Source organism: Fulvia fulva, chromosome 13, assembly GCF_020509005.1.
Source record: "Fulvia fulva chromosome 13, complete sequence".
In the NCBI taxonomy this organism is placed as follows: Eukaryota; Fungi; Ascomycota; class Dothideomycetes; order Mycosphaerellales; family Mycosphaerellaceae; genus Fulvia; species Fulvia fulva.
In genome coordinates this window covers 1,787,945-1,813,685 of record NC_063024.1, presented here as the reverse complement: position 1 = coordinate 1,813,685, position 25,741 = coordinate 1,787,945, and the positions used below count along the sequence as shown (strand labels likewise).

The 25,741-nt window shown below is 53.8% G+C and overlaps 10 protein-coding genes across 10 annotated transcripts; 3 read left to right on the top strand and 7 right to left on the bottom strand.

The window, feature by feature from the left end:
* Positions 1–1,207: 1,207 nt before the first annotated feature.
* Positions 1,208–3,555, top strand: CLAFUR5_14591 (Aldehyde oxidase; the record flags this gene model as incomplete). Its single annotated transcript, XM_047913739.1, has 3 exons — positions 1,208–1,353; positions 1,402–1,551; positions 1,605–3,555. 3 exons carry the CDS (start codon positions 1,208–1,210, stop codon positions 3,553–3,555), a joined length of 2,247 nt encoding a protein of 748 aa, XP_047769508.1.
* A 452-nt stretch (positions 3,556–4,007) lies between these two features.
* CLAFUR5_14590 (uncharacterized protein) lies at positions 4,008–4,810 on the top strand (the record flags this gene model as incomplete). The annotated part of the gene is made up of 3 exons (XM_047913738.1): positions 4,008–4,259; positions 4,345–4,552; positions 4,623–4,810. 3 exons carry the CDS (start codon positions 4,008–4,010, stop codon positions 4,808–4,810), a joined length of 648 nt encoding a protein of 215 aa, XP_047769509.1.
* Positions 4,811–5,679: 869 nt separating this feature from the next.
* Positions 5,680–6,565, top strand: CLAFUR5_14589 (uncharacterized protein; the record flags this gene model as incomplete). The annotated part of the gene is given in 2 exon segments (XM_047913737.1): positions 5,680–5,856; positions 5,873–6,565. The coding sequence occupies 2 exon segments, from the start codon at positions 5,680–5,682 to the stop codon at positions 6,563–6,565; spliced, it is 870 nt and encodes a 289-aa protein (XP_047769363.1).
* Positions 6,566–6,786: 221 nt separating this feature from the next.
* On the bottom strand, positions 6,787–7,233 carry CLAFUR5_14588 (Microsomal glutathione S-transferase 3; the record flags this gene model as incomplete). The annotated part of the gene is made up of 1 exon (XM_047913736.1): positions 6,787–7,233. The coding sequence occupies one exon, from the start codon at positions 7,231–7,233 to the stop codon at positions 6,787–6,789; it is 447 nt and encodes a 148-aa protein (XP_047769223.1).
* Positions 7,234–9,674: 2,441 nt separating this feature from the next.
* Positions 9,675–10,776, bottom strand: CLAFUR5_14587 (uncharacterized protein; the record flags this gene model as incomplete). Its single annotated transcript, XM_047913735.1, has 3 exons — positions 9,675–10,076; positions 10,128–10,266; positions 10,322–10,776. The coding sequence occupies 3 exons, from the start codon at positions 10,774–10,776 to the stop codon at positions 9,675–9,677; spliced, it is 996 nt and encodes a 331-aa protein (XP_047769229.1).
* Positions 10,777–16,219: 5,443 nt separating this feature from the next.
* On the bottom strand, positions 16,220–16,858 carry CLAFUR5_14586 (uncharacterized protein; the record flags this gene model as incomplete). The annotated part of the gene is made up of 2 exons (XM_047913734.1): positions 16,220–16,599; positions 16,657–16,858. 2 exons carry the CDS (start codon positions 16,856–16,858, stop codon positions 16,220–16,222), a joined length of 582 nt encoding a protein of 193 aa, XP_047769228.1.
* A 481-nt stretch (positions 16,859–17,339) lies between these two features.
* Positions 17,340–18,802, bottom strand: CLAFUR5_14585 (Molybdate-anion transporter; the record flags this gene model as incomplete). Its single annotated transcript, XM_047913733.1, has 2 exons — positions 17,340–17,425; positions 17,488–18,802. 2 exons carry the CDS (start codon positions 18,800–18,802, stop codon positions 17,340–17,342), a joined length of 1,401 nt encoding a protein of 466 aa, XP_047769231.1.
* Positions 18,803–19,667: 865 nt separating this feature from the next.
* Positions 19,668–20,798, bottom strand: CLAFUR5_14584 (uncharacterized protein; the record flags this gene model as incomplete). The annotated part of the gene is made up of 1 exon (XM_047913732.1): positions 19,668–20,798. One exon carries the CDS (start codon positions 20,796–20,798, stop codon positions 19,668–19,670), a length of 1,131 nt encoding a protein of 376 aa, XP_047769230.1.
* Positions 20,799–21,432: 634 nt separating this feature from the next.
* On the bottom strand, positions 21,433–22,674 carry CLAFUR5_20387 (uncharacterized protein; the record flags this gene model as incomplete). The annotated part of the gene is made up of 1 exon (XM_059463223.1): positions 21,433–22,674. The coding sequence occupies one exon, from the start codon at positions 22,672–22,674 to the stop codon at positions 21,433–21,435; it is 1,242 nt and encodes a 413-aa protein (XP_059319208.1).
* A 1,035-nt stretch (positions 22,675–23,709) lies between these two features.
* On the bottom strand, positions 23,710–25,661 carry CLAFUR5_14583 (Putative alpha-1,3-mannosyltransferase; the record flags this gene model as incomplete). The annotated part of the gene is made up of 2 exons (XM_047913731.1): positions 23,710–24,653; positions 24,713–25,661. The coding sequence occupies 2 exons, from the start codon at positions 25,659–25,661 to the stop codon at positions 23,710–23,712; spliced, it is 1,893 nt and encodes a 630-aa protein (XP_047769225.1).
* Between the last annotated feature and the right edge of the window lie 80 nt (positions 25,662–25,741).

Sequence of the window (25,741 nt, the reverse complement as noted above, 5' to 3'; positions counted from 1 at the left end):
GTTTAGGCTAGTAGGCTAAGCCGCGTAATTGTTACCTAGGGCGCGACTATAGGCTAGGCCCTCTCCGACTAGATAAGTAGCGAAACCTTACTAATCTAGTAGGTAATAACCGCCTTAATTAGGGTATTAGTTAGTGTCCTCTATACTAAAGGTTTAAGTAGCCCGCCCCGTTCGTAGGAGCTAAGATAAGGTTAGTAAGGTTACCTCGCTTAGCTTTAGTACTAAGGTCTGACTAAGGCGTAAGTTAGAGACTTATACCTTAGGAGATTTACTTATAGGCTGATTCAACCTAATAGAAAGGCTGAAAGGAAGGGAAGCTACTAGATGTGAGAACCTTAGCGAGTGTGAATCTGAGATATAGAAAAGCTACCTAAGAAAACTCTAAATACAAAGCTGAGCGCCAAGCCGGCGGTGTGTTCGGATAAGAACGTCACAATAGCGAAGACAGTTACGAGGATGATGAGTGTACATGACGATACGATGGGTCACGTTGATAGAGTTGTAGCTAGCACATGATAGTGTCGGACGAATACATACACCTCTGCCACTCCCGGCCCTTCTCTCCAAGCACGCCAGGGCGAAGCTTTTCGCAGCCAAGACCTCAAGGCCGGCAGGCGCTTCCGACGAGCAAACAGTGCACGCGCTTCGTGACTTCACTTCACTCCTTTCACATCACTCACTATCGATCACATGTTGCAAAGCGTTCTTCCATTAACACAGACCCGAGCAAGACTCTTACATGGCTCGAAATACGGCTCGGCCATGTAGGCGGCGTCCCACGCCTGGCTGCTTGCATATGCCTCTTCCGACTGTTTGCTGGACTCGAGACGGTAAGGTTGAGCACAGAAGATATAGCTACGAGCAAGAAGTGCTGTAGTCTCACAGCTATGCTTTCTGCACTCGATCGGGCCGACGGTGAGGTTGTGGATGTTCGTGTTCGTGTTCGAGCGTTGCCATTTCGAGTTTCGAATGCGTGGCGGGGCGAGGTCTGTTTGAATTCACCGTTTGCTTTCTGCATTGACCCGCATTCGCTCGTTGAAGCCTGCGTCATCTTCACCTTCACTTCCCTTGATCTTTCTTTGCGCATACATTATTTGAACGACCTCGATCTTTCTTCGACTTATTGCTTTCACGTGTGCTTGGATAACAGGAATAGTGCACGCATTACACGACATCGATACCTCTTGGCCTACACTCGAGTGTCAGTATGAAGGTGATCACAGTCACGGCGCTTTTGGCCGCCGCAATCGCGAATGCGAACATCATCTTTACCTTCGTCCAGCCAACTTGTAGGCTCACATCAACGGGACCGCGAGGATGCTTCCGAGGCCAGACTTGCATGCCGGATAGCACGTGAGTAGATTAAGATGTCACTGCGGACCTCGAGCTGACTTCTTCCAGATGTGCGATCTCGCCTCGAGGTCTGATCGACATCGCCTCTGTAGGCCCATCACTTGCTGATGCTTCCCCACCACGAGCTGATGGCCCCTGCGGGAAGGACTTTGACGATGCTACTTGCGATCCAAAAGGCGAGTACGGAGGCTGCCGCAGGTGAGTCTGAGATTCCACAAATTGGCACTCCCGTCGATGCTGATATCATGAAGTGCTACAGGCTGGTGCGGCGATACCGAGGATCATTGTCTAAACAGCAATGGCTGCCAGAACGGATGCGCGAGCGATGCACCAGACTCAGATCCACCAGCTGATGAACCCTCTGCAACCACTACCTCCAAGCCAGCCGGACCTGCGAGCGAGCCAGTCATTGGACCACCTCCCACCAGCTCAGGACCCCAAGCTACTGGTGAAGCAACAACGGATGGCTCGTGTGGCGCCTCAAATGGTGGCACAATCTGTGGCGACTGGGCATTGGGAAGCTGCTGCTCAGCTTACGGCTTCTGCGGCAGTACGAGTAATCACTGTGGTGATGGTTGCCAATCAGGTCCCTGTGACTCGCCACCAGTGCCACCGGCGCCGGGACCATCACCTGCTCCCAGCAGTCCAAATCCAGGCTCGTTTGACAAGAAATACGGCGACTCCGGAGTACCTGCAATGCATGCCGCGCTCTTGCCGAACGGCCGTGTCGTGTTCTTGGACAAGGTTGAGGACTACAGCAAGCTCAAGCTGAGCAATGGCGAGAATGGTTTCAGCGCGGAGTATGATTCTGCCACTGGCGATACTGTGGCGCTTGCGTACAATACAAATGCCTTTTGCTCTGGCGGCTCATTCCTGGCCAATGGAACGGTCATGTCGATTGGCGGCAACGAGCCTTTTGCTGACGACGACTCGGTTGGTGATGGCTTCAAGGGCCTGCGGTGGCTCACACGCTCTGCCATGGATGCATCATTCGATGGCCAAGATTGGATTGAGACTGAAGACACCTTGGACACTGCTCGCTGGTATGCAAGCGTACAGACTATGCCAGATGGGACACTGTTTGTGGTCTCCGGCAGCTTGACTGGACTCGACCCAACCCAGGGCTATAACAACAACCCCACTTACGAGATACTGGACAAGGACGGCATTTCTCACGGCGGCTCCATCCCGATGGAGATTCTCGTCAAGTCCCAGCCGTACTACATGTACCCTTTCATGCACCTGCTGAACGACGGTACTGTGTACGTCTTCGTGTCGAAGAGCTCAGAGATCTTTGATGTCGCGGCTAATGAGACTGTCAAGAAGTTCGACGAGCTACCTGGAGACTATCGTACATACCCCAACACGGGAGGCTCAGTTCTACTACCATTGAGCTCTGGCAATGACTGGGAAGCCGACGTCGTGATCTGTGGTGGAGGAGTCTGGCAAGGTCTCGACTCGCCAACAGATCCATCTTGCGGCAGGATCCAGCCACAATCGGATGACCCATCATGGGAAATGGACAGCATGCCAGAAGGCCGCGGGATGGTGGAAGGTGTACTTCTACCTGATGGCACAGTGGCGTGGGTCAACGGAGCAAGCCGTGGAGCTCAAGGCTTCTTGCTCGCCGAAGATCCCACCACCACAGTACTTCTCTACGATCCATCTGCGGAGCTTGGCGAACGCTGGCATACCGATGCTACTAGCGACATCCCACGGCTTTACCACTCCGTCGCACTCCTGATGCTCGACGGCACTGTCATGATCGCGGGGAGCAACCCCGTCCAGATGCCTGTGATGCAGGAAGATGCGACCGATCAGAACTTTACAGAGTATCGAGTCGAGACATACATCCCGCCATACCTATCTGGCGACAACGCCGATCGCAGACCTACCGACATCGTGGTCTCAAGCCTTGATCTCGTCGCGGATTCGTCCACGTTTGAGGTCAACTTCACAGCGCCGGATGATGCGAAGGAAGTGAAAGTGGCACTTTACCATGGCGGCTTCGTAACACACTCTCTGCACATGAGCCATAGAATGCTCTTTCTCGACATCGATGGGTTTGTGGAAGGAGAGAAGGAGCAGGAGATTCAGGTGACGATGCCGCCGAACAACAATGTGGCACCTCCTGGACCGTATGTTGTGTATGTAGTTGTCGATGGCGTGCCTGGGGTTGGGCAGTTCGTCATGGTAGCTTGAAGGGAGACCATGAAATTGCTTGGGTAGCCAAAGCACTCCAGAGATAGGTGACCAGGCAGCAGAGAAAACAAATGACCAATGATAACGACATGGGAGCAAACACTACATCGTCAAGCTCCACGGGTGACTGGGGCTAAACATTGAAGCTCTCATAGCCAGTCAAATTGAAATTTCAGGCTACGAAATACTCCTCAGTGTCGACACAGTAAGCTCGGTCAAGAACAATAGATGGGGTGCATACTTCGACAATCAGCTCTGGGTACCACAGATGTAATCAGCAACAGTTCAAAAATGTGGGAACATCGGACCAACAACAGAGTCCGACAACAGAGCTGGTAAGCACTCTTACCTGCGCATGAGGACTGCATGCCACACCCGTATCTATAAATTACACCTTTGCACTCTTACTCTCCTGCACAACACCTCGAACTCCAATTCATACAACCAACAAAATGCGTATCGCACACCTTCTCCCATTTCTGGCCGCCTCACCAGCCGTCCTCGGCGGACCGGTGCCTGAGTCCGACAACACACAAGTCCTTGACTCCAGTGACACCACCGCCGCCACATACTTCGACGGCGGCTCGTCCGATCCCATTCACCACATGCAGCAAAAGTCGTCGAGCGACAGTCTCCCGCCCTGGCCACCCTGGGGCCATATTCCCTACAAGGGCAAAAAAGATCTCAAGATGTTACGATATGCAGTAAGAGCAAAAGCGACCACGCTGTTGCAATATGCACGTTCGCTAGCGGAAAGCTCCTTGACTGACCAGTATCCTCTCATATCAGGGGCCCGACTGTCGCCCGGACGATCTCATTTCTTGGTACGCCCAGCACTTCGACGCAGACGACGCGAAGGATTTGCATGGCAAGGGGAAAGAGATTCTGTCGGTGAAGTACGCACTGCCCAACAACGCCAAGATGCAATTCGTGGATGTGACATTCTGGGATGGGCACCATGAGAAGCATCATGGATGTACAGGCAATATCGTGTACAGTAAGTGTTGTCGTTCTTGAAGAGGCTTCGAGCTCGAGTCGTGATGACTGCTGACATTTTGCCACTGTAGAGCTTGATGGTGCTAGGGGCGAGACGGCGGATGGAGATCAGTATGCGTGCCACAACATTGCGGGGGCGAAGTGTTTGTCGTTGAGTCCGGCGTGGAAGAGTCCGTCGCGTCGCGGTACATGGTGGAAAAGTGGAAGCGATGCTTGGCTGCGAATATCTAGAGGTCGTCTGCGAGCTCGGTTAGAATGATTCGATCTTTCTCTTGACGACTGTAGTGGTGAAAGAAGGCCGCAGCTGGTGACAGCGAAGTTGACAGACCATACGATTGCCGCTGACCGCTCAGTCTCCCAACCTCTGGCGTTCGTTGTATCTTTCTGCAGCCAGGCCACTACGCCTTGAAAAGAATGACTGGGCTGCTGACTTGCTGTTCGCAACGTCGGCACGACGATGCGCATACCGCGCGGTCTGTAGTATGGCTAGGTGGAATCCTTACTTACATGTACTGTGAAAGCTGCAGCTGACGAGGTTGCCAAGGATACATCAACATCCATCGACGTCCATCAACAGCGGTATCCTACGTATCCAGCAGAAGGAGGCGTCGTGTATCGTACCTGTAGGGAAACTGGCCGTGGCATTGGCCAGCTGTCCCAGGACGCGGCTGCAGACAATTGCCGAAGGCGATCCTTCAGCGCCTCGACTTTCCAACCAAGCCTCCATGCATCGGTGCGTAAGCAGCGCGGTACCTCTCCGCCGTCAAAGCAGACAATCGGCAAGCACATGACGAGTACGATGATGGACAATAAGACGATGCTGGTGAAAGAATGGCGCCACCATGCCATCCCGGATTTTGCTGCAAAGCATAGTCAGCAAAATACCACATTCCGTCCTGAGCGGCCAATGACAAGGCGAAGCTTCGTCCGGAGCGGATGCCATTACTGATGCAGCGGAACCACGTTCAGACGTGCTTGGGAATGCTCAGCGAGAGTCGCATGCATCTACCTGGATATATAGGCAAAGGTAGGCTTCTCAATAATCTCTTCATATCATATCCATCGCAGCAATCACATAGTACAACTCCCACATCAACTCCAATCCTCATCACAAGCAAGCATACAATCATGGCATACCACAAAGTAGCCATCGCAGGAGCCACTGGCAACGTCGGCCCAGCAATCGTCAAAGGCCTCGTAGACGGCGGCTTCGCAGTGACAGCACTCTCCAGAAGCGGCAAGACAGACGGCCTCCCGTCCAGCGTGAAGACCGTGAGGGTCAACTACGACTCTCAAGACTCCCTGGTGCAAGCCCTCAAAGGCCACGACGCCTTTATCTCCGCTATCCCAAAACACGGCAAACAAGCTCCCCTTCATCGACGCTGCCATTGCTGCAGGCGTAAAACGCTTCCTACCCTCAGACTTCGGCTCCGACATTCCAGGCAACGCCAACACCGCCGCCCTTCCAGTCTTCGCAGGAAAGGTGGCCACTGCTGAGTACCTCAAGAAGAAAGCCAACGACATCAGCTACACCACCGTCATCAACGGCTTGTTCCTAGACTGGGGTCTAAAGCTCGGCTTCCAACTGAACGTTAACGGCACGACAAGACTCTACGACAAACCCGACAGGAGGATTTCCTACACCACCCTTCCAGATATCGGTAAAGCGGTCGCCAACATCCTGAAGAAGCCTGAGGAGACCAAGAACCGTGCGGTGTACATCCAGAGCGCCGCGGTGTCGCAGAATGAGCTTCTAGCGATTGCGAAGAAGGTCAAGCCAGGGTTCAAGGGCGAGACGGAGAAAATTGATACTGAGCAGATTTTGAAGGATTCGTATGCTGGGCTTGAGAAGGGAGGTGAGGCGATTGGTGGTGCTATGCTTGGCTTCATCACTGTTAGTGTTTTCAATGAGAAATATGGAGCCAATTGGGACGGGAAGAATGATAACGAGTTGCTTGGCATTAAGGAGAAGTCGAAGGAGGAATTGGAGGTGCTTGTCAAGTCGCTTGGTTAGCTGCGATCTTCGTCTGATTAGCTACTGACTCCATCAAAAGCATGAAAGCCCGGCCAATGTCTCTGGTAAACCCAATATCCAAAATATGCTTCAGTTGTTCACCTCTGTTCTGTCCCACGTCGTCTCTGTCGATATCCATCTACTGTGCGCCCGCCTCTTCCACAGCACAGCGGTCCTGAACGTCCCAGGCACAACCCCCCTCATCAACATTCCTTCCCCCCTCACAACAACTTCAACCCAGCACTAACACACAACCCCAACAACCCCAACTGCGCAATCCAAAACATCCCCCCAACATTCCTCCCCTTGCCACCCTCCTTACTCGTAATATACCCATACGCATACAACACCCTCCCCACAACCCACACCGCCCCCAGCACCGGCGTCGCAGTAGGATAAAACAGCCCCGCGAACAACAACATCGCAATCGTCTGGGGCATGTTCTCAAGCAGGTTCCCGTGTGCGCGCTGGGCGCAGTTGAATTGGTAGGCTTCCTGGGAGCTTTTGCATTGCTCGGCGGTTGCGTAGGGGTTGGGGTAGGGGACGTTGGCGGCTTTGCGGAAGGTCGTGACGGTGGTGCCTTGGAGGAAGGACATTAGGGGGATGACGCCGACGGCGAGGAGGGCGGTGTAGCCGTAGGTGTCGGGGAGGATGAGGGGGTGGGGCATTTTGGCGGTGGTGGGGTGGGGGGTGGGAGGGGACTGGGGTATGGTGTGCTCGAGCGGATATCCTTGTTGGTGTTGGTTGGGGAGGGTTTTGTATGGTGGTTGTTTGGTCGATCTGTTTTGATTCGGTAGATCTTTTGGCCGACGGCAGGGGCGAGGGTGGATGACTTCCGCTGCCGCTTGGAGACACGTCCTCTTTCACACGACATCGACACTTGGAGATATCTTGCGCACGACGGTTGCTGCCTGGTATTCTCTCGTTCTACTGCATACAGACCTGGAGACTGCTCGAAATTTGGTACGCTCAAGCACCTCGGAAGGATGACACATGGCTCGAAAGCCGCATCTCGTGGCACAGAGAGTGTGAGAGCCAGCGACGACAGCAAGAGCTGACCAAACCTGCTGATCGCCTCTCACTCGGATAACCAGGACTTGAACCATGTGCTGGAAGTTGGACACCCGTCTGCAAGGACAATTTGCGTCCAGCAAAGCCGCCGAGGTGCTCTGACCTAGCTCCCAATTCTGCGCTGCATGAATGCTCAGCCACTGATACATCATTTTATGCCACAGTCTTCACGCCATGCGTCTACGTTCGCTTCGTGGACTTACCTTCGAGACAGCTGGCATTGGGCGAGTCTCGAACAGCGACCTGCATGATCACACTTTTGGCTGAACCTCATATCGGGCTCGCAACCTCAGACATGATCGGAAGCGCCACTACAGCGCGACCCAAGGTGTCTTTCGAAATACTGTAGTATCCTATTTGCAGATTCGATTACCATACCAGTGCGACGAAGACCCGGCCGTCATGTTCGCTTCTAGGAAGGCCTTAGAATTCATCCTGAAGATTGTACACTGCAGAGCGATGTTCGATCAGCTGTCGGTCAGGTCAGTGGCTGGCTGAAGGCGCATACCTATGTGCTACGTCGATTGCTGCTTGAGTGAGGTTTACTGGATGCAAGGGGTGTTTTGGCGTATTACGGCGGTGTATATGTCTCAGCAACTACAAGTCATCACCGGCACGCCACGCAGTATCTATCGCGCCCTGAGCAATGCGATGATACAAACGCGCCCTTGTCGCTGTCGCACAATACCCGGACGCTCTTGTCTATACCCTCCGGCCTGCAGTCCGCACGTGTGAAAGACTGTTCTCAGCTATATGGCTCACGCCCCGAGAGCAAGAGTACCTCAAAGCCCGTCTGTCGGAGAACACACCCTTAAGCCACGAAACCTGCTTCAATACGCACGCAGTCGTCGTAGCCTCCATGCTCGACGGAATTCTTGTCAATCTCGCCGGCTACGATCTAAGCTGGTAGTTGCCCACCATCACCGCCAATGTCGGGTTTGCAGGACTACCATGTACCCAACTCTTGAACATCTCACTGACCGCGGCATCCATGCTGTCCATCATTGTGGCTGGCCACCTGCTGGACAAATCATGGGTCACACGCTCAGTCTTGCCCCAGCTCATCATGGCCGGCATGACGATCGGCTTCGTCCTGTTCCTTGAGCTGTCGAGCACCAAATAGCCAAGTTCTACGCCACATGCGAGATCGGCACGATATTTTACAGCATCTACTTGATCCCTGCTGTGCGTGGCGGTCCTCCACGTTGAAGGGCATGACCGGCAGTACCTTCACCCTCGCGTTCCAGAGTTGTGTTGGTCAGATGAGAGGTGATGCATGGGCCGCAGCTGTTTCGGAGCAAGCATGCCAGCAATGGGTACAAAGTATCGTTCAGAATTTGTCGCATTTCTATCATCTTGGGTGGGTAGCGAAGCTTTTGACGTGGTGGTTGACAAGGAGTGTCGAGTGGGATGTAAGACGGATTCGGAGGTTGTGATTCGAGGCGGAGAGGAAGGGTGAGTTGTTGGGTGAGGACGATGTGAAGGTCTTTGAGCGGAGGATGGTCTATGCTGGCCTGCAGAAGAGGGAGGAGGCGGATGTTGAGTAGAAGACGTAGAGAGCGCGCGTTGCGATATCGGCGTGTGAATGTGGTTCGAAGGCGACGGAGTGTTGGCGTCTTGCATGGAGTGGAAGCAATGACCGAAGTGGAATGTCAGCGGCGCGATGGAAGCCCATCGTGCTATCGGGCGGGCGTCGCAAGTGAACAGAGCCACAGCTTGCTCGCGCGGTGGCGATGGTACTGATGCCGTGAAGGCAGGACAATGTGAACCGATGGCAGGCGCGATTTACTTTTCGTTAACTTGTGGGCCGGCACAAGGACAAATTGCCACCAACATGCGACGACGGCGAGGACAGTGTGGAGGTTCGGTGGAATGTGAAGTGTGAAGCGCGAGAGAAACCCATTCTCGCTATTACGTGTTGTGCTATGCTAATGTGCAGCGTTCTATGCTGCTTGCGCGCTCGCCGGCGGCGGGTATCTTCCCATGAAGTGAAGCGAGGTAATGTACAACTCATTCAACACGAGCGTAGCATCCAACCTTAGTATCTGAGATCGGCGAAGCTTGGACCGCGGTAGGCCTTCTTCTCGTGGTATGGAAGCGCGCCGTTCTTGACGGCCCTCTTGGCTCTGAGGTACTGACCGTAGTTGGTGAAGGTGATGCGGATGCCATCGTTGGCACCCAGGCGCATGTAGGTCCACTGAGTGATGTGGAAGTCGATCTGGTCGAAGGGAGCGTAGTCATGGAACTGGTTCTGGGCGACGAAGACCTCGTCGGCGTGGATGCCAGAGTTGAAGTTGGCGCGTGTGGTGGCAGGATGGACGACACCGTTGGGCCACACAGTGAGGGAGCGATGGGCTGTGGAGCGGGCCACGCGTAGCTTGCGACCACCGATGCGCCAGCCGCACGAGTTGTCGACGGCCTTGGTGGCAGCGGCAGGGTGCTGTAGTGTGTCAGTATTGCGATGTCGTGGTTTAAAGACGATGCGACATACGGTGAATTGCATGATGGCTGTGGGCTTGACAGCTTCGGCGGTGTAGGTGCGAGACACGAGGACATTGAGATGACCGAAGACCTGGAAGTGGTTGACGAGCTCGTGGGAGAGCTGAAGGTCAGTGAGACCGGCGGGTAGGCTGTGGAGAGCGTTAGTTGAACGATAGTGTACTGGGCGGCGAAGGAAGTACTTACTTGCCAACGAAGACGGCGGCATCGGCAGGGCAAAGCTCCTGTGCTCTCTCGAAGGTGCGCTTGATCTCACGGAGAGCAACAGCATCGTGAGCGGCGGCGTAGTAGGAAGGTCCAGGTGCGGTGCGTGGCGAGCAGCTGGATGGCGACGAGATACCAGAGGTGACGGAGCCGCCTGGAGTGTTGCTTCGGCTGCTGAAGGTGGCAGGCGAAGAGGCCACGGACAGGGTGGGAGACGGTGGTGGTGAGACTTTGGCGACGCAGGTTGGAATCTCCAGCGAGAGAATGCCGCTGTCGAGCTCCTTGGACTTGGAAGGCTGGTAGACGACGTTGGTAGGAGTGAAGTTGAACATGCAGATGTCTTGCTCTTGGTAGTCGAGCTGCTTCTTCTTGTGATAGTTGGGGTCGCCAGGTGGAGGTGGAGCAAGAGCCTGCTGGTTGTTCGAGAAGACAGACATGTTGAGCTTCTGGGCGTACATGATAGCGATGGTCAGCGAGTGGTAGCGATGGGTAGCGAAGGAATGTGATGTAAGTAAGGCGAAAGGAATGCCTGAGAAGCGCTACTGCTGATGATGTGCAGTGAACGATGCTTGATGGTTGAGCTGAAAGGATTTGGGTGAAAGTCGAAGAGAGGAAAATACTTATGCCATCGACTGACAGGGATTGCAGGCAGGCAGAAGTCAATGGCGGGATCCAGCCCACTCGCGCGAGGTTCCCTGAACTCAAATTGGCTGGTGAGTGCTTAAAGAGGAAGGGACGGATTTGCCCCAGGAAGCAGTATGGCAGGAACGATCGGAGGTCGCCCATACAATATGGGTATGAGAAGCTGCCGCTGCTTCACGCGATGGACCTCGTGTGATGAAGCATGTTGTAGCAGCGATATTGAGGGTGTAGCGATTTTCTGAGGTTCTGCTGTTGCGATGGTGATGCTATAAGACTTCCCGCTCGGCAAGCATCCCGGTTGGCGTTCTGCTTTCGAAAGCGCTCGCTGCGAGGAAGGGACAGGATGTTTGAACCAAATGGGTGTGGCATTGGTGACAGATGGTGTCGTGATTTGTAGCTTTGGCCTCAGGCCTCGCTGGGGTATGGTATCGTCGGTCTTGGTATCATCGTCTGGCGATGAGGGTGGTGTGCACCGTTGGCGTGGTTGTCGATATCATTCAATGGTAGGCTATGTAGCTGCCTCTTGTTGCGCGTGTCGAGGGCATCAAGTGGTAACATTGTCTGTATTCCCGTCAGTCTTTGCATCAATGTGAGTGCCAGTAGGCTGTCAACGCAATACGCTCTTGACATTCTCTCCGACGGATGCTTCATGCTCTTCGAGCTTCTCGTTAGCAGAGGGAGCAGTGTCCTCTCTACCATCGTCGTCCTAGAGATCGTTAATTGCGATTGCTGTCCGCCCTCCTCGACCGCGCCGCGGGATTGACAATGAGCTGCAACCCGGACATGTCGACTCTGAGCAGCGACAACATCATGAAGACTTGCGCATCGTCGCCACCGACGATAAGAGCAGTACAGAGATCGTCAGTAGGTGGCGAAGCACAATGCGTCGCCGCAGCACTTGCGATCATGCGGCAACAGCGCCCTCCCGTTGGAAGCGAAGCCACAAAGGGCCTTCCAGCAAGCCGCACAGACAGGCGAACACAATTGAGTCCGGCGCGATCTGCAACAGTGCATGTAGAGGGGCCGTCAACGCGACCAGAGGAGCCTTCGTCTGAAGAGATGGGTCAATGGGAGGCGAAGAGGAAGAGGAAAGCGAGAGCGTGGAATAACAACAAGCGTAACCATCGCGCGTAGGACTGGGAGGCGCGGAGACTCGTACTGGATGATCGAGCTATATGGCACCGACAGCCATTTGATGAACGCGAGGCCACAGGAGGCCATACGCGAAGAGGATGGGCTACGACCGCGGAGTGTCTCTCCGGCGGACAAGGATGGCATGCTGCAAGAGGAAGGAACGCTTGCTGCAAAGGCAGCGTGGCAAACAAACAAACAGGCGGGCTAGGCCTGGTACCATAGGCGAAACATCTGCACATCGGCATCCGCAGGCAAGAACGGGGCAGGACATCGTGATAGCCATCCAACCAGGAGCTCCATAGATCGTTCCTTGATGCTGGCGTCGAAGATACAAACACAGTCTCAACTCGGAAGGGACGTCTTGTGGTCGCGCTCGGCGCCTCTGCCAGTACGAAGCTTTCTGCGTGATGGATGGCGTTCTGCACGTATCCAGATCTCAGGTTAGTTGCAGGGCAAGGAAGCGCTCGTCTCGGACCCACAGCATAAGCCACACACAGACCTTCTGTTCCTTCTGAGACGATGTGCGGCCTGGCGTCAGACCACATGGGCCCCTGGCCAAAGGCAAGCCGGATAGCATCACCCTGTCCGTGTTATCAAATCACGACTCGGAGCTTGCGACGGCCGGCATGCGATCGCGTCCTGGTACAGGAGTCAAGACCAAGAAGCGATCCCTAGAGAGCTATCCCGGTGCGTCAATAGTGAGGATCGCTGCGAGACTGTGGGATGTGCAGCAGTACCCCGAATGCTGCGTCAGGAGGATCACACGGGCATCATCTGCCGTGTGCGCTGGAGCAGTCCAGAGAGCTGCTATGTAGCGGTGCCGACATGGTGCAGCCTCATATGTTGCGAGACACGGCTGCGAGGCTATGATATGCCCAAACCAACATCGTATGGAATATCAAGCAGTCAGAGACCAGTTTTCCATATTGGTTATGCCTGTGAAACCAGACACTGGCAAGGATACATGCGAAGGCTGCATCCCGCGGTGCAACAAGCAATCTTGGTGCAAAGAGCATCTCGTAGTTGCCTTTCACGCCATCATGGCGTAGAAATGTGCCCGACTTGCTCGACGAACTGCCGAAGCGTCCCCATGGCGTTCGACAGATGCTGCAGGCCATTGCGGCACAGCAGATGGGAAATCCAGGACCATGGAACAGGCATGAAGATATCTTCCGGAGTTTCTCAGCACCTTCGAATGTCTTGCAGGATGTTGGCCAGAAACCGGCTCATGGCAGTACCACCGTGTCTTCATTCTGGATGTGGAGCGATGCAGGGAAGTCTAGCCCTGGTTGGCATCGATGTATGTTCCCTTGAGCTTCAACCACTCATCCGAGACGAAAAGAGACCTGGGCTATGCGGAGCGCAGAATGTGCGTGTCAAGGTCTACGGGATGTGGAAGCTCGTTCTCGCAGAGGGACTGATCTTCAGGCACTGTCATCAGCTCAGCTGCGCAGCCGAGCAAAAGGTCCTTTGCCCGTATTTCAAGGCCTGCCTAGCCAAGCAGACTTCTGACGTGGTCGTTCCTCGGAGGTAACGCCTTATCGTGTCCGCGTCAGTCTCTTTGTGACCATCAAGGGTGCTCGGGGACGCCTGCCATTGTTTTGTATCCCGCAACCAGAATGCTCCTTGCTTCTTGGGTGCGGCAGGGTTGCCCGAGATCCGCAGTGGCGGCTTGAGGCCGCAACAGGAGGCTCAAATCGCGTTCTTTCGCACAGGTAGTGTCGCTGGGCTCCTGCGGTCTCGATGGCGTGGCAGCACGCTCTTACTGTGTCGTCAGACGGAGCCGAAAGGCATTATCCGCTCGCTGTCGTGGGTATGGGTTATCACAGCCCTGCGCCTGGGACTGGGATCGCTCTTTCCTGCGCAGGTCCATCTCGTGCGGCGTCGCTGGCGCTCAAAGAGTGCGGCTATAGTGTCCTGCCCTCATCCGACTGCTTCTTCGTTGCTCGAACGTGGCGCTTCAGTCATCTCCGGCAGCATGGCGATCGATTCGGGGACGCCTGGGTCGCATTGCTCGATGTCGCGGTATTCGGAAGGGGTTCGCTCGGGTAGCGCCCGTCGTGGTCTCGACGATGCTATGGCACTTGATAGGTGATGGACCGCTTTTCGCGCTGTATGCTGTGCGAAATCGTTGTATGCATGTAGCAGTATGCGAGACGGGGGGATGTTGCTGTGTGAAAGCGACAGAGACATGAAGTCCGATGCTCTTGCCTGCAAAGCGGCTCCGCGGCTGCCCAGATCTGCACTTTCCTGGCAGCGACCTCGACCAGCCATCACTGAGTTCTACAACATCAATCTGACCGTGCTCCATCAGGTGTTTTTGTATGCGTACATTGTGCGCCGCCAGTGTCACGCGGGGATCTGGCACCTACCAGGCACGGCACGAACATCGCAACAACCGTGGCACACGTCCGAGCAAATGGCGCCCAAGGACCGGGGGCAGCAACGATGATGGGTACCGAATATGCGAAGAGAGCTGATCAAGATACCAGGTACACTTGATGTTACACACAGAATGCATGGTCGATGGGGTCAAGACTTGCAAAAATTGGTTGTCCAGCTTGGACAAGCCGATGGAGAGACTCACGAGGACATTGCACTACCGCTGTACCATCTAAACGAACCCCGTCATCAATCAGACAGCATGGCCACCCTGATCGTTCTAAGCGCCTTACTTCATGAGCGCTACTCAGACTCAGCCCTTCTTCAGCCATCACTCGCAGTGCTCGCGCACATGACACAAGCCCATTCATCGTCGAGACTGCTGAGCAACGCGGATAAGAGCACAACCTGCACGTGCTCTCCTCGGGTCGCCTGTGGCTCCGCAAATCCTGTCTTCAAAGCGGTGAAATACCAGACTAGAGTGAACAATTAGTATCGTAGATCAGATCCGGGGGCCGCAGCTATGGACTTCCTTCTACGTGCTCTACAATGTGATTGAGCGTGATGTTCTGCTATACCCAGCAGATAGCATGCAATATTGGTCCCGCTATCTTGAGTGTGGTTTTGAAGAAGTACGTATCTATTTCGTGGGTCCACAGCCAGTTCGCTATGGTCTCCAGCGCCACGCTCGCGATGATATCGCTTCCACGAATCGCCGGGATGCAGCACAACGGGAAAGAGCGGGTCCTCGATCTCTAACACAGTTGCAATCATTGTTCGATGAGAGCTTACGTGGTATAAAGTCACCTTTGTTCGTCTCTGGGTCATGCGCAGTCTCCTGCTGGTCAAGGCTTTTCGCTATGGCCAACGACAAAGCGAGCTGGCTCTCTCCAGAGCAGCGTGAGAATCGTGCAAAGCGCCATCTCGGTCACGAACCCTACTCAAGATGGCGAAAAGGTCTTTTGAGGAAGTACTGAAAGACCACTCGTTGGTCAGAGGGTGATGCAACATATTGCAAAGTGCATTCATCCTGGACAGGTGGGTCTCCTTCCACACACCTACATAGCAGCTCCAGCCCTCGAGATCGATTCCACTTCAAGCTACTTGTCTACATGGCGACACAAGAGCCAGGCGAAGAGTACAGCCCGTCTACTTCACATCGAACCCATTATCTTTCGTCGGCTCCTCGAACAGGAGGCGCTCGGGGCTGTGTCTATACCAACCCAGGCAGAAATAGCATCAAGAGCAAGGCGATGGTACTCCTAACGCACCAATGTGGCGAGGGACGTCAATGAGGTTGTACACGCGAGTTGATCCGCTGGGTCCTACCGGAGAAGAGCCCCTGTTGAGTTCTACATTCGGCATGGAAGGGAGACGCTAGCGGGCAGCACATAGAGTACATCTACGATACATGTCAATTGCACACATGTTTCGTGTATCTCTACTCTGCCAAATTTCCAAAGGCGCTATGTTCTGTCATCAAATGAAGTAGAATGGTCCATGTAGATCATGATCCAATGACTGCACGACATATATACTGCGTAGGACATGACAATCACGAACCTCGTAATAGGAGCAGGACTTATGTTCACCACGTTGTTGTCCGATTTCAGCACCGAAAATCCGCACGAGATTGGTGTCACCATAGACGACAGTGAGACTAGTGGTGTCAGTGGCTTTAGGTCACTATCTGAACAAAGCCGTGCATCGAGCGGACGATGTTTAAGGCCTAGAAACTCGATGCCGAGATAGAAGCAATGCTGAAGTTGCTGCACATCCTCTTAGCTTTCGGGAAGAGCGTCGGGCTCCAAGTTGTGGTGGAGCTTGTGTCGGCGACAAGGCACCCCTTTGCTCCTGCTTGGACTCCTCCACATCTGGAATGACGGGCGAAGGAGAGACCGTAGCCCCGTTCATGTCCATGCCGACTCGTCTGGTGCTGCTGGTGACAGCATCGGCTTGCTCCGTGAGACCAGCACTCCCTGTGCACTTAGTTGCCTCTGTAGTTGGGCTGGCTGCGATGTCTGAATCGTAGGGGACAGATATCCTGCGTGTAGTGGCAGTGGCTCTCCGCCTGACCTTACTGCCCAAGCCTGCTGTGACTTCTGTGGCAGGAGTTGTTAGAGATGGTCAGCTTCACATATGATGCGTGACCAGCTTACTACTCGAAGCAGCGTATCTCTTGTACATGATATTGAGATGACTCATCGCTTCTTCTTCGAGGACGACATCATCGTTCAGCATGTTGCCGTCCGCTCGCAGTCCACCTCTCATGCTCTGTTTGATCCGCTCAACAAGTGATCTGTATTCGGCGTAGGGAATCATAGTACTTTGTCGCACTCTGAGAGTCCTTGAGTGAGCCATGCTGGCCTTTGTACGGGATGTCAGTCTATGTCTGATACCCAACGCGATTATTGTGGAGGCTTGGCAGGACCCAGACCGCAAGTGAATGCCTGCAGGCGATTAAGCGATTCGCCCTGGATCGGAGGGTATTGTGGGATGGGACGCTTAGCGAGTTATGGCTGTTCTTCGAGGGGACGGAGAGTATACGGCCTCTCCGAGACTATGCTTAGTTTGGCTCATTTCAGAGCTTACTGCAGTGACATTTTGCCGTATTCCTGAAGCGCGTCTGACTGGCATTGATTCTGCTCTCAGACAGTCATCTCGCCACGAGAATTCGACTTTGTATCGAGTTCGACGCAAGGTACACGTTTGTAGTACCGACTATCTATGTGCTTATCTCTTGTCTGGCTCGTTTCTTGGCGTGTTGACGAAGCCGACGATACACTGCGGCCACAAGACACGGTCGTTCAGGTCTCATGACATCTCAGTCTTGAACCTATGATCAAGACAGGTATCTCCTAGCAACGAACGCCGTACCGAGCAACAATGCACCAGCTACCTGGAAGATAGTTCGTCGGTTCTCATTCCCTACATGAGTCAGTCAGCAAAGCTCACTCACATGAGACTAAGGGAGAAACGTGAGGCCATACCGTCTTTGTTCAGCATCAGGGCGACTACCACAAACGCATTGAGCGGCAGCCTCATCCACGCGTAGACCTTGGCTCTCACGCCATCGTGGATCATACTGCTCTTCATCTTGCCAATCGAGGGGTAGTACATTCCGACACACGCTTCGAAGACAGCGAAGCTCCAGAATATGTAGGTCTCGTTTGAAGCGAGGACTGGAATGAACAAAGCCGATGCTGCAATAGCCAGAGTGTCGATGAGAAGTGCCACTGCTCCGTGACTCCTATATCGTAGATTCAGCACGGACACCAACATCGATCCAAGCATCATGGCGCACATGAACGCGCTGAAGATCAGACCAAGAGGCAGATTCCACTGAAGGGTTGGAGTGATCTTGGTCGCAGCTTCTCTAGCAGCTTCCAGTGTCGGGGTCCACAGGAAGACAAAGAGATACATGCTCCCTTCGAAGACAGTCGTAACCAATGTAAGTATCGAAAGCTTCCTCAGATCGATGTTGGGCTCCAATTGACTGAGCAGTGGGGCCCTGGCCTCCTCGTCCTCACGATGTGTGTTCGTAGCGGCTTGGCCATAGTTCTCGTTCCAGAAATTGTGCATGCCAACGCCCGCTGCGCCCAAACACACTATAGCCATCATGAAAGGAGAGGTCTGCGACCCGGTCAGCGAGACCAACGCTTCGCCGAAGACTCCCGAGGCAATAGCAACAACGCCACTCAACGTAGTACTCCAGCTGAACATGCTACTCAGTGGCACGACAGAGCCCAAATTCCGCGCATTATGCTCCGCAACCATCCATGCTTCGAAGACAGAGTAGAGAAGAGTGGAGCTTAGGCCTCCCAACGCTCGACCCAGAACCAGAATCTCCAGGCGACCATAGGCAAGTACAGACGCACAAGATGCCGAGTATATCGCACAGTAGGCGAAACAGGCATTGCGTCGCCCGTATCTGTCAGCCAGGGACCCGACAAATGAAGCCGATGCTGCTGCTGCGACGAATCCCGTGATGAACAGCAGCGCAACGGTGGACTCTGGTAGTCCATGGGCGTAGCGGTAAAGGCTGTAGAAGTATGGACCTTGTAGCCAGTCGGCGGCTAGAACGAGCGTGTATACGCCGAAGTAGATGTTTCTGAAGTCCTGTGCATCTTTTCCGTTTGGCAACCGAGCATTGCGAGAATGTGTTTTCTCGTTCTCGGCATCAGTTTCGGTCTCGGTGTTGTTGGCAGTCTCGGGCTGCTGAAATGCTTTCTGCTGGTTGAGCCAGTAGGCTAAGAGGGACACTGCTACTGCCAGGAAGAAGAACCAAATTGTGTACAGTTCCATGTTCGCAAGTGCTTGGCTTTGGCACCCAGCTATCACTTTCCAGTTTCCAAAGAAAGAAACACAGGTTGTAAGATAGCAATGGCGGTGCTCTCGCGAAGCAAGTTACATCAGTACAACCCGGATGGTTCTGAGATGTGATGTCGGCGATCGAAAGTGCCTGCCAGCCAAGACGCCTGTGCTTATGGCCATGCTCTCGAAGACATTCGCCAGTGGTCTGAGCCTCTGAGGCTTCGAGCTCTGCTCGGGGGCATCAGCCCGATGCGGGTAGGCAGGATCAGTCCATTCTACTCCCAAGACACCTGGAAGCCATAGTGGACATGAAGATCGGGTCTCGACGCAACTCATGCACGGTTCTTCTCCTGAGAGGTCGTGGCACATCATGGCAATGATACGCGATGCCAGACAGCTCCCTACTGTGGCGTACGGAGGACGATCGCATGGGAACTCCGAGTAAGCCAGACCGAGCAGACATGTGGTGGTGTAGCGGATTCACATCCCGATGTCGACTCAAGCTAGTCTTCGTTTTGAGTTCAAGATAAGAACGTGGTCAGAAGTCGACGACGACAGCCTTCGGTACCAGAATCCGACCTCTGGCTAGCCGGCCTCCACGCGAAGCTAGTCTAGCAGGGGGGCCACGTGGCCCCCCGAATTAGGGCTGAAAACATCCGCGAATTGAAGGAATTCTGCGCGGGAACATCATCATCGCGTTTCCGATGCCAACATTATGCAACAGCCATTGGCGAGGCTACACCGAAGACAGAGCGACATCAGGTTTTACCAACAGCTACCCATCTATCATGAGCAGGAAGGTATTTGATCGATTGTGACGTGAACCGACCATGCTTGCATTTGCTACGCACACCAATCAGTCCGCCGCTGGACGTACTCTCCCTCTGATCTTGGATCCCTCAAACAAGTAACCGGCAGTTCTCAACCTCTCCAACCACTCGGTCTTAACGGCCACCATGTCAGGATCCTTGGGCCATCCCTCCTTCTTGCCAAAAAAGGGATACTTCTCCATAGTGACCTCCTCCAAAGTGTTCAATGCGCGCCAAGTCCGGTAGCCGCGATCATGGAAGAACGCTGCAAGTTCGAGGGGGTCGCGCCCGGAGCCAGTAAGTAGATCAATGTCGTACTCGAAGAAGACAACCGCAGGAGCTTCGTCGCTGGCGAAGAAAGCAGAGGCTTGTCGCATGGCATTGATCTCGAACCCTTGGATGTCCATCTTCATGACACCGATCTTCTGATGCCGGTGCAAAACCTGACGCCAGTAGTGATCCATGGTGCCAACAGGCGACTGATCTTTGTATTCGCAGGTGCTTGCGTTCACCACACGGCTGTCGCCGAAGTTTGAGTTGGAAGACTTCATGCAGATCGTATCTGGCTTGTCTCCGAGGGCGAAGGCATTCAGCCGGAACTTGTTGCCTATGCCGCTCAGAGCGAGCGAGCAACGGACCAGCACATGGTTGGCATGTGTTGGTTCAAAAGCGTGAACTTTGTACTTGCGAGCGGCCAGAGGAATGGCGTGCGCACCAATGTTCGCGCCCAGGTCCAGGTAACCGTCTCGACTTGGCTCTACTGTGGCGATTGCGTCCATGTAAGCGGCCATCTGTTCGAGCTGAGCCTTCTCCCAGCCGCCGTTCTTGTACAGCCAGTCCGAAACAATATCTTGAAAGCCATGCACCACCATGATGTAATTCTCCAGCTCATACGTCGCCATGCGGGCTTGAGGTGGCAAATCCTGGAGGTTGCAGGTGAACGGGGCGGTATATGCTGACAGCGTAATGCCATCTTCAACATAAGACTTGCGCCCAGCTGTGGAGGTTCTCGCGGAGACTGAGTCAAATGCCATATGCGAATCCCCTTGGAAGCTTGCGAATGGGTGTAGAGCTCCTGCGTAGCCATTTCTCCAAAGCAATGTTGTAGTGAAGAGAACGCAGCCGACAGCGACGAAGCGCCAGCGAAGAGGTCTTGACAGAACAGAACGGGCATCCATTCTCCGTCGTGGGCTGCTCGGAGTGCAGTCAACGAGCTTGCTGTCGCTGACTGGTAACATGAGGACACTTTGAGATGTTGAAGTCCAGTTGCACAGGAGTTATAATCAAGCAAGTCTCTTGAGGAAGAGCACGGAGGTCAGAATGTGAGTTCAGATCCTCTGCAATGCTCCGCGATTATATGAGAGCCACTAGGGCATAGGACATCTGAACATACTGAGCGGCGCTAGAGCGTATTTGGTATCAGGCATAACGCCACCAGTGTGACACCTGGGCTCTTTCAACCGACACACGTTGATCTGCTTGACAGGGGTTCTGGGAGCACCTAGTGGCTCGTGTGGCTGGCTGACCTGACGGGCCAAGAGCTGCAGTACGGCTATTGTGTCGATTTCTTGTCGTCCAGTCCTGTGTTCCGGGCGGAGTTGCGACTCATCAGCAGGGTCCGTATACATGTGTCTAGATCGTCTGCTTGTACGAATTTGGAGTCGTTATCGCAGTCAATCCATGGAACGAGTCGTGGTCAAATGCGCTTACCGTGATCAGACATGTGTTTACGTGCTTCATCATGGAGCCAATCTCGAGTGCTTGGGAGCGTTTACTGTGGCACAATGAATAGCCCATGCACGACGTCGAGACTCAATCAGCGTGAAATGTATGATGTGACCCTCCCAGCACATAACAGCCTCCTCCCTCCAATGACTTCGCCATCCAGCACAGTCCCTCTGTCTCCTGCCCGACCCAACCATCAGTCCTCCAAGTCGTGCCTACAACGTTCCACCATGGGAACACCAGTCCATATCTCACGAGACTAGCCCGTATATACAACAGTGTTCCCCCAACACTGGTCAAGCCCACAAGTTCGTTATTCGAGGTGTTCTGGATGAGTGCATCCACGCCTTTGCGCGTGCTAACATATGCCGACGTCGCCTCGTCAAACTTCTCCGGCTGAACAGCATGCTCGACCCAATCAGGGTTGACGGTGAGGTACGCGTTCTGATCATAGTTTCCCGAGTTCGTCTTCCTGCATACTGTAGTGATGATGCCAGCCGTCTCGTTGGATTGAGAGTGAGATATCATGGTTTGCACAATCTTCTCGGAAAACCTAATGACGTCGGCGTCTAGCCAGAAGATGTGCTGCTCGTTCTCCAGCGTGGAGAGCATGAGATAGTTCCGCAAGCGGGCTAGGCTTGCTCGTCGAAGATGTTGAAGACTTCCAGTGTGTCGATCTTGGCTGGCAATGCTGCTGAGGTCTTTGTCCGGCTCGCTGAGGATGACGGTGATACGAGCCAAGGGATATTCTGATGTTGCAGATATGATATTGCTGTACTCTTTGAGCGTAGTGGTCGTTAAGGCGAGGGATACCGTGGTCAAATCCAGCTGGGTAGCTGTTAAAATTTGAAGCATATCTTCCACAGTGCGTGGTGGTGCAGTGGCATTGTCTCTGCTCCAGGACTCCGAGTTCTTCGTGAGGACCAGGAACAACGTATCTGGTATCGATGAATCCGCTACATCTTCACCTGCCTCATTCACTAGAGTGAGCGCAGCTGTCGCACGCCTCCTCCGATCGAATCTTTTGGTGCCATCTGGTTGGAATGCCTCCGTCTCATCGTAAAGCGAGCTTTGAAAGCCGGCGTTCTGAGGGGCAATGACAGCTGTTTGATGACCATCATGTGGTGAAAGGCTAAAGCTTTGCTCGTTGTCGGCGTGTGTTGAAAGGCCAGTACTTCGAGATAGGCGAACGCCCGAGACCATGTCATGCAGCGATACCGCCGGCAAGAAGGAGGAGAGGAGAATGTATGTCAGAGACAATACTAGTAAAGCGGCACCTCTGAACTTCCATCGTCGTCCACTTCCTGGACTCGTCAGGATAGAGACCATCTCGTGAATTCGCATCGAACCAATGGCGTGGTGTGTGGCCATCGCAACGAGAGGGAAAGAACAGTGTGACGCATCTCTTCTGCAACCACCAAACTCACCCCAAGTACCGTGTGTCACGTGGAGTGTCTGCCAGCAGTCGATCAGACCGAGACAGGTGGACGTGCACGACGTGTTGCTACTCACCGGCGACCACGCTATCCTTGCTCGCTACCCAACGATCGGCGAACACATCGCGAGTTTCGCAAGCCACGAGCCGCAGCTTATGTCTGGCTTCGTGGTCCTCGAAATTGGGCCAGCCGTAGGGCACGAGGCTGGCTGAAGTGGGCTTTTGACAATGGGTCTGGTACCGAAGCGCACTATGCACGTGTCTTGGCACCTGCTGGGATCAACCGCCATGGCTGACCCATCGAACTTTAAATCTCACGCCTGGTGCCGGTGATCAGGACGCCATGTATGGCAAAGTGTCCTTCGATCACGGCAGGCTCGGTTAATCGCTCGGTGTCTGGATGTCTCGGTCTGTACCCTCTGGATCATCACCACCCGCGTCCCATAGTATGGATCATCTTCCCGCTAATCGCAATGCAAACGACTCTCGCGAAATCCTATTCATGCGGCTTACGAGCATGTTTGGCTTGGGCAAGTCTCGATTGCATGCAGCCTTGAGCCACCTACCGAAGCTGTCCGAGTAACAGATATGGTACGATTTGGTAGCAGCATTAGAGACGTCTCGCCTTCTGAAAAGTGATTTATTGAGCAAAGAGCGAAGAGCTCCATCATGAATCATAACCCATCTTGCAGAGAGCAAGTGACAAGGTAGGTCGCCGTTCAGATCAATGCAAACATCCGCCTTGCGACCCAAGTCGGATGGATTCGGGATCGATGGGCATGTAGCATAGCGCGGATGTCTTGCACGGGTCGCTATGATCCACGCATAGCTTTGGCACGCCGGCAGGCTCGAGCAACAGCGTTTGTGGCGAAGACAACAATATGCTCGACTGCATCGAACTCCATCTGAACCCTTGCCCGTATTCAGATTCATGAATCGTTCTCCATAGCCAGTCGCACCAGCATCTTCAGGCGCTTCTGCTCTTGGTACGCAAAGCGTACAAACTCTTGATCGACAAGACATACCACATTACTTTTGCGAATGTGCCAATCCTTTTTGTCTGGGTCATGTCTGCCCACTTCTGGAGGTTCCTTCATGTAGCCTTCGAATGATACATCGGTCTCCAGTTTCTTACTGGCTTGTTTCGTTCTCGCAAGCCAGCCATTGAACCACAGAGGCACTCCCTCCTCGTCAAAATGGAGCAGCTGTGCTGAGCAGACCGCATTCAATTCTTCCCTCTCTTCGCTGCCTCTGTCGTCATCATCGCCATCGTCCTCGTCGTCTTCATTGTCGTCATCGTCAGCTGGTTGCTTGATCGGAGCTTTCTTCGTTGCCTTCTTGTCAGACTTAGAGGGGCTGGTCTGCTTCTTGGGATCCGGCTCGAGCGGCCCAAGGCTGCCCATAGTCCCAGCCACACTGTCATGGAAGGCGTAATCGAGGTCATCGGCAAGTTCCCAGCTGAGCCAGAACGTCTCCTTGTCGCCGTACACCATCTCGTAGACGCCCTTTTTTCCTTGACTCTTGTTACCATCTCTGTCGGGCCCATTCAATCTGGTCGTCAGGAGAAGCGCTACGAAATGCTTCCACTTGTCGACGACGACCACACCCGAATCTTGCATGTGCCCACTTTCTCCAGTCCACATTCTGTTCTTCTTGACATGATGTGAGATTGGTTTCGGAAGGAACGACTTGAGCCAACCTCGTCGGTTCTCTGGCAGTAGGTTCCGATCCTTGAAGAACAAAGCCCCAGTCTCGGTGTAACCACTGCTGTGGAACAGTATTTCAGGGTTCTGGAGGAAAAGGGCATCGGCGTCAATGAATATGACCTCCCGGAACGACGACATTAGTATCGCGAAAGGTTTGGCTGCCCAGCCTGTGACATGTCAGCTTTGTTTTGGGGCCATGTTGGACAAATACACGAGGTGCACATACCTTTGACTGTCCAGCCCTTATCCGCAATCATCTGTCCTACGTTACGTGTCGTTACTCCATCAAGCTCTTCCAGTTTGTCTCTGTTTTCTTCACGCATGTCATCGTCTCCTAGGAAGAGTACCTCCACCGGAAGACTACAGCCCAGCTCACGAATAGCCTTGATGGATGTGCTGATGTATCGAACCTGCCTGTCTCCACCCGTAAACACTAGGCCTTTGCCGCCGTGGTAGAAGCTTGTATGCAGTGAGATATGATCACCATAGTATGGCATGGTCCACGGGAACAAGACTGACGCAATTTGACTGAAGTAAAGGCGAAAGCTATCATAGATTCGGATCGACTCAAGCCTAACGGCTTTGGAAAGAGTGGTGGATATGCTCAGGCGGTGGACCACGTCCTGCAACTGTATCGCAGTTTCTCCAGTCTCGTGTAGATGAAGTTGCTCCCAGGCTTGGAAAGCTTCCTTGTAGACTCGCGTGCGAGAAGCCAGATCATGTAAGAGTTCCGCGCCGCCGACTTGCGGCAAAGGTGAAAGAAGATCTTCCATGAAGTCTTCAGTGGGCAGTAACGCTTCCAATTCCCGCAGCTTTTCAGCGAGATCGTCGTCAGAGTGGACCGGAGCTGGCTTGAGTATCTGCTGGTCCTCCTTCACGACGGGTCCTCTGTGTCGTTTGGTGCCGGCCCACGCTTTCCTTGGACGACTCCTGATCGGCGTGACTTTATGCGGTCGTTCGTGGACTGGTTCCGTCGATATATCTGGGATGTGATGATCGATCTCGGTGTTTCGGTATACTTCAGCATCTTGCCGACTGGCTAAAGAGTCCAGAATCGATCTTGCAGAAGATGGAAAGAAGACCAATGAAATGATGAAGGCTGCCAGAGCACAAGTGAGCAATCGTTGAAGCAGAATCCTGCGTTGTCGCCTTGATAGACATATCGCGGTAGACATGAAGGGTACTCTGCAAAGACTCGGGGAGCTGAGCAGCGTTGCAAGAAGTCTGTGGCGACAGTGTGCTGCTGCTGACGCAG